Source organism: Vigna angularis, chromosome 5 (genome assembly GCF_016808095.1).
Source record: "Vigna angularis cultivar LongXiaoDou No.4 chromosome 5, ASM1680809v1, whole genome shotgun sequence".
Classification (NCBI taxonomy): domain Eukaryota; kingdom Viridiplantae; phylum Streptophyta; class Magnoliopsida; order Fabales; family Fabaceae; genus Vigna; species Vigna angularis.
Window position 1 is genome coordinate 34528433 of NC_068974.1, and position 10446 is coordinate 34538878.

A 10446-nucleotide genomic window follows, 5' to 3' on the forward strand; every position below is an offset into this window, starting at 1 on the left:
TAGTGGTTGAATACTAATCTACACTTCTTGCTTTATACATACACTAAGCCTTTAATGTTCCATAATTCTGAACCAAGTTAATTCCTTAATACCGCATACTCACTTAGCGGAATTTGGTTGCAGTTTGCATCACTCTTTGGAATAAATCCGCTCAGTGCTCGCTCAGCGGATCTCTCCGGCGCTACTAGCCCCTTTCTGCTTAACGGATTAGCTGTCTTGGATTTTTCTCCTGCACTCAAAATATGTAAAACAGAAACCATTAATCTCAAGTAACTTCTCTTAAATGCAAGTATATCTAAGTTTCAGCAATAATAGGAGTTCTTTTTACATAAAGGTATTCAACTTTACATGAACTAAGTGTCTAAATCAAGTATACGAACATGTACTTTTTGACACTAATCAATGTTTCATGTGCGAGAGTTTATATGTAACATATAAGAAACATACAATGGATTCAAAAGATTGTGTACTACAATTATGATTGGAAATGCATGATATACACCTAATATTATGCAAATTGTTCGACCTGCTCATGATGATGAGAGACATGGAAAATAACTGACATTGATTTTTCTGTTTAATCAACCAGTCTTTTCGCCCAACCTTTACACGAAAAAAAAAAAAACTTCTACTGATTGATTACATGGTCTCAGCGAAAAAACAATACTAATCACAAAATCAATTGATTCCAATGGCAGATTGAAATGGCTATCAATCATGAAAGTGCATTGCTCCAAGCTTAATAAATGGGTATATCATCATTGATGCAACACCTCAATATCCTTTGCAGCCTACAACGGAGTGTATGCTCAGAAATCACAATTTAAGGTTTCAAAAACAAAGCCTTTCACCTACCTATCATTGTCTACAACTTCCAAACTTTCCCTATAAAACCCATCCCCACCATATCAAGAATGCATCAACTACTCATTACAATTACAATTCCTATCATTAACACTCCTTTCCAGTATCATCTCTAATTTCTAAACCATCATTTAACAAAACCAAAATGATGGAAAAGCAATGTGTCTTTTCCTTCTCACTAGCATTGCTACTTTCATTTTTGTATTTCACCAACACTTTAGCCCAATTATCACCAGCTTCTGCCCCTCTTAAACCAGTTCAAGCGACTCCTACCCCACCAGCTGAGGCTCCTAAACAGCCATTGGTTCCCTCATTGCCACAGTCACCAAGTGATGCCACTCCTGACACTGCAGCTGTTGACATTGTTGGAATCCTGAGGCAGGCCAAGTCATTCAACATCCTTATCCGTCTCATGAAAACCACCCAATTGATCAACCAACTCAATGCACAGCTCCTCACCACTAAGTCAGGTGGCATCACCATTCTTGCACCTGATGACAGTTCCTTCTCTCAACTAAAACCAGGCTTCCTCAACTCTCTTTCTGATGGCCAAAAGCTCGAGCTCTTACAATTCCATGTTCTGTCAGACTACGTTTCTAGCTCTAACTTTGATACTCTAACCAACCCTGTGAGAACGCTTGCAGGAGCTAAACCTGGAAAAGTGGAACTGAATGTAATAAGTTACGGAGGGAGTGTGAACATCTCAACGGGTGAGGTTAATACCACCATCACTGGCATTGTATATACGGATAAGCATCTTGCTATTTATAAGGTAGGGAAGGTGCTTCTTCCTATGGACTTCTTTGTTGTAGTTAAAGCACCTGCAAAGGCACCTTCTTTGGCACCAGAATCTTCGGCAAAGGCTCCTAAAGCGGATAAAGAGAAGTCACTATCTCCGGATTCCTCAGAATCATCTGAGATTAATTCCACCAATGATACCTCTGGCACTGTGAAGATCAATGTGTATGGAAAGTGGCTGTCACTTGTCCTTGGACCAATTCTCCTTATGATATTGTCATCATAAACTGAAATTGGTTTCATTGAATTTACCAACGTTCAAGCCAGTATATATCTGATGTTCAAGAATGAAATGTGTTGCGTGATTGCGAGAAAGGAGTTGAATATTGTGAGTCCAGAGCGAAATTCGAATATTGTAGCGGTGAATTTATCAGAGTGCCTGTTTTTTCCTCCATAAGTTAATTTAAGTGTTGTGTTTTGACTTAAGGTTTCCTCAATATAGTTTACAAGCTTTCTAATAACCTCTATTTACGGTGGCAGCCACATGAGCATGAGCACCACCGGTGCCGTCAATGCCACCATTACAGGCACCAACAAGCTTGTTATTTGTAAGTCTGCACGTATTTCTATAATGTAAATTAAATTATCCTTGGTAATGGTGTAATTAGTTTAAACTACTGCTTCAATCTCATGACAAATGCAAAAGTATTTGACCGCGAGTTGCATTATTCTATAATTTGGCATTATCCACTGATAGATTCAATGTGAATACCCTGCAATTTGAGATGCTGTGGCCCAAACTTAAAATTGTCTTATATGTATAATAGGAATTAAAGAACATTGATTTATAATTTTTTTATAAAGTATATCATTTAATACTAATAAATAGCAAAATATATAATTAAATACAATAAAAATGAAAAATTATTAAAATAACTTTTATTTTTTTCTTTGTTGATGGTTGAGTTATTTATGATTTATGTTCAACTCTCATCTCTCACATGTTTTCTTTTCTTAGGAAAGAAAGAAAATTAACACAAATTCATTATTTATACTCACATTTATTATTTATTGTGTTACATTTTTGAAAAAAAAATAACTCTTTAATTTCTTTTATCTCATAAATATTTTATATAATCATTTTTGTGTGTGTATAAAAAGAAAAAATATGTTTTATGTGTTATTTCATAAATCTTTTTAATTGTTGCTTAATTATCATATATTTTCTTTCTAGTAATTATGTATCTTAAAATTTAATTAGTTTTTGATAATTTATTTTTTAGTCTTAACTTTCTTTTTTTAAATAGATATATTGATGAAAAAAAATAAAAAATAAATTTATTTTTTCAAAATAATAAAGAAAAAATAATCTATAAAAATAAAAGCAATACAAATTCAACTTTTTATAAATTATGTGCTTTTGTTGATTGAATTTGTTGAGTATGTTATTTGAACTCTTTCAAATTATTAATTAAAATCTGCTACTAAACAAGACATAAATAAACAATACTCTAATCGCGGAATATCACACTTCTTCGTTAGAGGATGTGTAGGTCGAATATAAGTTAACAAATAATTTTAATAATTAAGAAATTAAAATATAATATTATTATTATATAAACATGTATGCCATATATAAAATATATAAATTTTTGTGAACATCACTTACTTTATGACTAAGTTAGTCGCATGGGAACACGACATCAAGTTTCCTTCTTAACACGTACTAATACAGTGTATCGTTGTCGGTTATGGGAAACATTATCGCAAATTAAATAGTGAAAAATGGAATAAAACATTTTTGTATTAATTAGTGTAAAACATGGAGATGTAAGGTTAGGTAAGAAAATGACATAAAGCAAATAAATAAATTAAACTTAAATAAATAAAACAATAATGAATTCCGTGAGAATTATTTTAATGTTTATCTCTCACCATCTCGGAGAAAAAAAAATAAAAATAATTGATGTATTAATTTAATATGTGATTTCCCAATCTCAATCCCTTTCACTGCTAAATCTTTGGAATCTCACCAAACTACTAGCCATAGATGGATGTAGCACTTTAATTTCCTGGGTAGGTAAGATGCTTATTCTCATAACTAACGTAACTACACTTTAGATATAATACATTTATAAAATTTAATTAAATTATACAATTACTTAAATAAACTGAACTGAATAATCATTTAAATAAGTTGAAATAAACCAAATTATTTTAACATTTTAAATTAGTATTTTTAATATCTAACTTATTTTAAGATATTGTTTTAATATAGTAAATAGTTCACATAGTTCAGGACTATGATAATTTAAATGAGATAGATTGTCATTTCATCCATCACCACACCACTATTCTTAAATTAATTCATAATTTTTCTTTTTTATTCTTTACTTTAATGGGTATTTGGTTAGATATACCATAATTTTTTTAATTATTATTTCGGACGAATGCTTAAATTATGTAGTATCTTAAATTTAAATCTAATTGTTATTCATATTAGTGGAATACTGTAATACTTCAATAAAGTTTATAGTCGTACAAGTATTAAAGGAAAAAAAAAACTTCTTAACTCATTATCCAATAACATAATTTATTATTGTATTACCGAAAGTATATAAATGCCACTATATGGACTTCACAAAATACATTAAATAAAAAAATGAGAAAAATTATGACTACTTTTTAAATTGAAAGAAAATCTATAAAAAAAATTAAGAAGATTTGGTAAAATTTGATTAACTTTCATTATTGGCTCCTTTAATCAAGTTTGAACTCTTATTAAACCAAGCATCTTTTTTCGTTTGTAAAATAACTCAATTTTTTTCGGGTTAGTAAAAGTATCTTTAATTTATTCTTCAATTGGACGATGTTTTTTTTTATTTTGTTTCCTTAACCAAATAAAATCAAATTGTTTAGACGATCCATGAAATAGTAGGTTTTGTATAATGTACTAGTAGAATTATTGTCACAAAAATATATTTATGGAAGAATTTTGCTTTAGATGTATTATTTAAAAAAAAAAAATCTTAGTCACATTGTCTAATTTGTACAACTAGTTATAACATTGCGTTTAATTGTTTTTTTTTTAAGATAATGATATTGTACAATTGCTTAGAGAAAATGTTATTTTTATGTTATTTTTCTTATTCCTACATCTCTTATCTAATCAGTATCAGTATAGCCAATCATCATCTAATCAATATCAGTATAGCCAATCATAAAAAAATTCTATCTTTGAGGTATCATAAACTTCCTTTAAACCTTGTAAACACATACATTGCTATTCCATGAATTTTTTAAATAATCTTACTTCAAATACATGCCATTTGTTGTTGTCAAATATATTAGACTTCTGATCAAACTTTTATAACAAGTTGCATCTACTATCTTGTTATCAATTTTTTTTCAATTGGTGTGAAGACTAACTTTAATTTTTTTTTTTTTTTTATATATTTTTTCATAATACTCACTAACATATATGTTTTTTCCCTGTGATATGAATTGATGGATGACAACAATGCATAAAAAAATATGTAAATTTGTCATTATTATTGTTACTAAATATTAAATCATCAAAATAAAGACACGCAATACGAGTTTCTTTTTGTTTTTTTTTTCATTTCCTCAAATCTATCCTTTACATTTTTTAAAATAAAAAATTTCTCAAATTCTATGAACAAAATTAAACAGTATATCATGGTTTCAATAACCAATAATATCATCTATCTAAACATTGAAGAAAAGTTCTAGTCACCAAAAAAACAATCAAACTAGCACCCTCGATCATCCAACCATAACCATATATGAGAAGATTTCATTAATAGAGTTCATCATGGTCATTATTGGGACTATGATATAGTGTAACTTTTAATACTATGATATTATATTAATAACTGAATATGTCTAATTCAGTTTTACAAAAATTGATTTATAAAATAAGATTTACATATTAGTTTATATATTATGATTTGCTCATATACTTTTAGTGAAATTTTAAACAAATTATCTTGCAAAAATTAAATATTTATAAATAGTTTAACAGGATCTCAACAATAATGACTTGTTAACTTCAATGAATTGGACTATATATGATAAAGTCTTAATGACTTATATTATTCTAATAAATATTTTGTTTAATTTAATATGATAAAAATTGGTTTATAAGACAAAATTTACACTCTATTTATATATTATAATTTAATAATATCCCTAATTAATATGAAGTTTTCAATAATGACTCTCATGAAGAGATTAACAAACATTGTTAAAGAAGTGAAAACATGAAAAAAAATCAATTGTGTCATCATAATGCAAAGCACAACGGAAACAAGAACAACAATTACATAAAATCCACAATGAATTATGCATCACGCAAAGTTATAAAATAAAAAAGTTATACACACACACACACATATATATATATATATATATATATATATATATATATTAGTAACCAAACCAAATTTTTTTATTATTAACATCAATTAGAATGGTAACTGATATAATTTTTTTTTAATAACAAAGCTATCACTGCATTTTTCTAAATCGTAATTATTCGTAAATTACGTAATATGCGAGTTTGTATAAACTTATTTTCACACTAGTGTGCGTTGCCGATAAAATAACAGCTATTTAATTAGTTCAAATTATTTTTTACACAAAACTGACAATTATGTCAAGGCATTTTATACACAAAACAGCTATATGATATGTCATAGAGTGGAGCTTAATATATATATTTTACATGAAACTAGTATCAATTTATGATAGCAGTGACAGTGTAAAGCTACCACAATAATGTCTATGTAATTTTTAATTCTTTAATCTATACTATTAACGTATTATAAATTAAACTTTAATATCATTATTCTTCATTGGAGTGCATGCTAAAAGCTGAAACAACTCATGGCATGCAGATTGTTCACAGAAGAAACATATATATGTATATATGGTAAACGACATAGCTTATGAAATTATGAAAGCATATTTAAAATGAGTAGAAAAAAAAAGTGTTTATTTACCTCTATGAAAAGCATTTCACGCCCTGCACAGTTAAAAGGCCACTGAAAAAGAAAGAAAAACTAGGTCACAGACACCAGGTAAAAGGTACGACAATGTAAAGTTGTATCAACCTTACACGTCAGAGAAAAGTCTGGTTGAATTGGTAAGAGAAAAGACAGTGTTTCTGCTTCATCCATGGACATGCATGGCCATGGAGGGAGGGTAGGACCTTCCATAACGGAGAATCAAATCACCCTCTGAGTTTTGGACTCATCTCATAGATATTCACATTCATATGAATATATATATATCACTTTTGTCCCGTCTCACATGCATTGGCCCCCACCTCCCTCACGAGACCCTCCTTTGATATCGAATATATTATATCACACGTGAAATCTTCACGTTTCACTGTGCATCACTTGCTTAATTTCTCCATTGGTAATGTTGTTCAGTTTATGTGCTCCAACTAGTAACAGTAGCTAGCTATATATATCACTATCTCATAACTTCATCAGCTTCTTTAGCTCTAAGCTATGTTTCTTTAAAATGGAAGTTTCAAAGTTGAGACTCTAGACATAGTGTCCACCGTACTGGCTCTGCAGGTTCATGCCTGAGCCTGACCCCATTGCATTAAATTCAACAAGATCTTGCTCGAAAAAAGGTCTCCTTATTGATTCAATGTTGTTATCTCCGACACCCAAAAAATCTCGGGTTAAACCGAGTTGATTTTTGCTGTGTGAGCTTATGGAGTGTAATTGTTTTCCCATAATTGATGCTGCTGTTGTCTCTTCATCCACCGGCATCACCATGTGCTCCAAACCCTTGGTGCCATTCACAACCACAAACGAGTTGTTTGAGTCACCATTCAATAAATACCCACCACCACCACCTCCAAGGTTGGTGCACCCTTCCACACTCACCAAGTCGTCCAGCTTCTGAACCTCAACAACAACGTTGTTGACAACATTGTTGTGGTTGCCGTTCCTATTTCTGCCCGTGGAGCAAAACGCGTTGTCGTTCACCCTAGTAGATCCCATTTGAACAGTTTTCTGCAACACTGTGGTGGCTGACATGTAGTGAGGTGGGTTCTGATTACTACTCAAGTACAAGTTGGAGCTTGCGCTATGCGACAACTCTCCTTTGTTTTCTTCTTGTTCCTGCTTCAGTCCATGTGGCGGCAGCACAGACAGGTTGGCACCTCCAAATGACGCTTCTGGGTAACGGTAATTCACAAACTGTGGCCCAAACATGTCCATCGTTTGCACCACATCAGGCACGGGGTTTAGCCCCGAAGAACTGAAATCACTTGGTTTGGTTGGGAAGTTAATAAGGGGGTGGTGAAGTACTTGTGAATTCGCCTGGTGATCTAGCCAGAGTGGTAACCTTAGCTTTTGCTGCAGCTGCTGTTGTTGTTGATGATGATGATGGTTTGCCTCAGCATAATTCACCAATGATTCTGATGTTCCTGAACCACCGAATTGATCTGAGTGAAACCCTGAAAAAATCTGAGGGATCCTCGAAGCTTGAGCATTGGTCAAATGATGATCATTTCTCAAGTTGCTTAAAGCCGCCGGAACTGTTGTTATCCTCACACTTTCTTCAGCCAAAGCGTCGCAAAAGGCTCTATGCGTTATGAAGCTATCCTTCCTGATTTGTTAGAATATGCACATAAACATCAATTAAGAACCCTCATTTATTATTCCAAACAAATATTCTCTCATCAGTTACTACTGCTACTGCATATATACATATATATATATATATATATATATATATTATATATGGCGTCTGTTTCCATGGTTATCTTATCTGGCATCCATTTGATGTAATGAATTAACTGAATATTAAATTGCAACCGTATGTAACTATGTCTATGGATGAACTAAAGGAACAAATTAATTATGAGAGGATGAGGCATTAAATAGTATTAATTATTTCTGTGGAAATGCAAACCTGGAGAAAAGAGTGCCACAGTCACATTTGTACTCTCTAGTCCCACAAATCTTGCTATGGGCCTTCCAATCAGATTGAACAGCATATTTCTTGGAGCACTTTTCACACTTCCACTTCTTCTCCCCATGCTTTCTGCTATAGTGTTTCTTTATGCCAGTCAAGTCTCCCAAGGCTCTAGAGGGATCGTGATGCACACAACTCTTCTCAGGGCACACATACACCTTCTTCCTCACTTGATCTTTGTTTGCTCTCTGCTTCAGCTTCCACGGGAGGTTGTGGCCGCGTCTGTGGAGCTGCAAATTCTGGTCTCTCTGAAAACCCTTGCTGCAAATTTCACATAAGAAACGGTTGGTGGCCATGAGGGACTTAGGTGACAGAGCCACCACTTCTGCATCTGGATCTGCATATGCACAATTCATATTACTTATAACTATATATTAATTAATGTAAACTAGAATTTCCTTGTTGGAAATGATAAAGAAATGGAAGAGATTGAGAGATAAGAAGTGGATTAACAGTCATAATCCCTTGCCTGGTGTTCCGGGTAGACTTCTCCTTCTCTTAGCTGGATTTGAACTAGGATTAGGATTGTTATTATTAGGGTTTGAGCTGGGGGGTTGAACATGAACCAAGGAGTCTCTGACGGTGTTGGGAGGAACAGAAAAGGATTCTTCAGACATCATTTTTTGAAGTGAAGAAAAATTGTGTGTCCTAAACTAGCTACCTATGGGAAATTCCAAAAGCACTAGTAGTAGTTTGAGGAAGGTACTGCCAAAACAAATATAAAACCAAAAAGCAGCTTGTTGCTAGCAGCTACCAGTGCTCATGCTGGGAAAAGATAACATAATATGCAGACATGTTGAAAGGAAAACTTCATAGATACAATTGATCATTTTCACTGAGTTGATTTTGTGGTTTGAGACACAGAAAAAGAAAAGGAATATACGTGTGGGAAGAAATTGAAATTGGCTTTTCATGTGAATCGCGCTGAAAGGAAAGTCATAGTTGTGAAACAAGAGTTAAATGAAGAGAGAAGAGAATAATGGTTTATAGAATCTTTCTCCCTTGGTCTCTCTTTCTTTCTCTCCTTATCTAACACGGCTGTTTCTGAGATGAGGGTCAGACAGCCATAGACTCTGTGGACCACTTTCTCTCTCTCTTTCTCTCTTTCTCTCCTTCTCTCTGTCTTTCTGACTCTATATATACTAAGTAGTGGTATAAATTCACCCAATCAAGAAACAGTTTCAACTAAGCTAAAGCATAAATCTCTGTTACTGTTACCAAATGTGTGTTCACAACCTTAGAATTGGGTTAAAAACGTTAGTTTATTTCAATTGAATTACTTTCATTGTAAAAAGCTAAGATTAATTATGGAAAGTAAAATTTATAAACAATGAATTTTGTAAACAGAAGGTGGAATATACAAATAAAAGGAAGAAGTATGGTTAAAACTGGATGACTTAGTTTCTGAACAGAAGCTGATTGCACTAGTAGGTTTTGAAATAGAATGAATAATATTCTGCAACAAGAAGATAATGTGTAACTTTCAATGCGTCATTGTTTGATGACGGAGCATTCCTTTATTTTACTACTACCTAGTACTATTACTAGATAATAAATTTTAGGGAAGGAAGAAAAAAAGGGGACAAGAAAAACGCGAGTTTGGCTGGTTGGGAAATAGTAGCAGTATGATTGAAAAGAGAAAGAAAAGGGAAAAAGAGTGAACTTTACAGCCAGGTATGAAAATGATTATGCCATAATTGTATTAGGACCGTAATCTCACAAAAAGTTAGAGAGAGAAAGAGGGTGGTGCCGTCCGTGAGGCCTCACTGGTTGGGAGTAGGGGCCCACCAAATGACTGTCAGAATGACTGTGAGAGAGAGA

General features: G+C 32.5%; 2 protein-coding genes across 2 annotated transcripts; one reads left to right on the forward strand and one right to left on the reverse strand.

The window, feature by feature from the left end:
* Window positions 1-936: 936 nt before the first annotated feature.
* Window positions 937-2264, forward strand: LOC108339944 (fasciclin-like arabinogalactan protein 12). Its single transcript, XM_017577170.2, has one exon. The coding sequence runs from the start codon at window positions 1010-1012 to the stop codon at window positions 1886-1888; it is 879 nt and encodes a 292-aa protein (XP_017432659.1). The 5' UTR covers window positions 937-1009; the 3' UTR covers window positions 1889-2264.
* Window positions 2265-6598: 4334 nt separating this feature from the next.
* LOC108340727 (zinc finger protein BALDIBIS) lies at window positions 6599-9745 on the reverse strand. Its single transcript, XM_017578269.2, has 3 exons — window positions 9095-9745; window positions 8563-8962; window positions 6599-8256 (listed from the first exon to the last, which is right to left on the reverse strand). Exons 1-3 carry the CDS (start codon window positions 9243-9245, stop codon window positions 7179-7181), a joined length of 1629 nt encoding a protein of 542 aa, XP_017433758.1. The 5' UTR covers window positions 9246-9745; the 3' UTR covers window positions 6599-7178.
* Window positions 9746-10446: the final 701 nt, after the last annotated feature.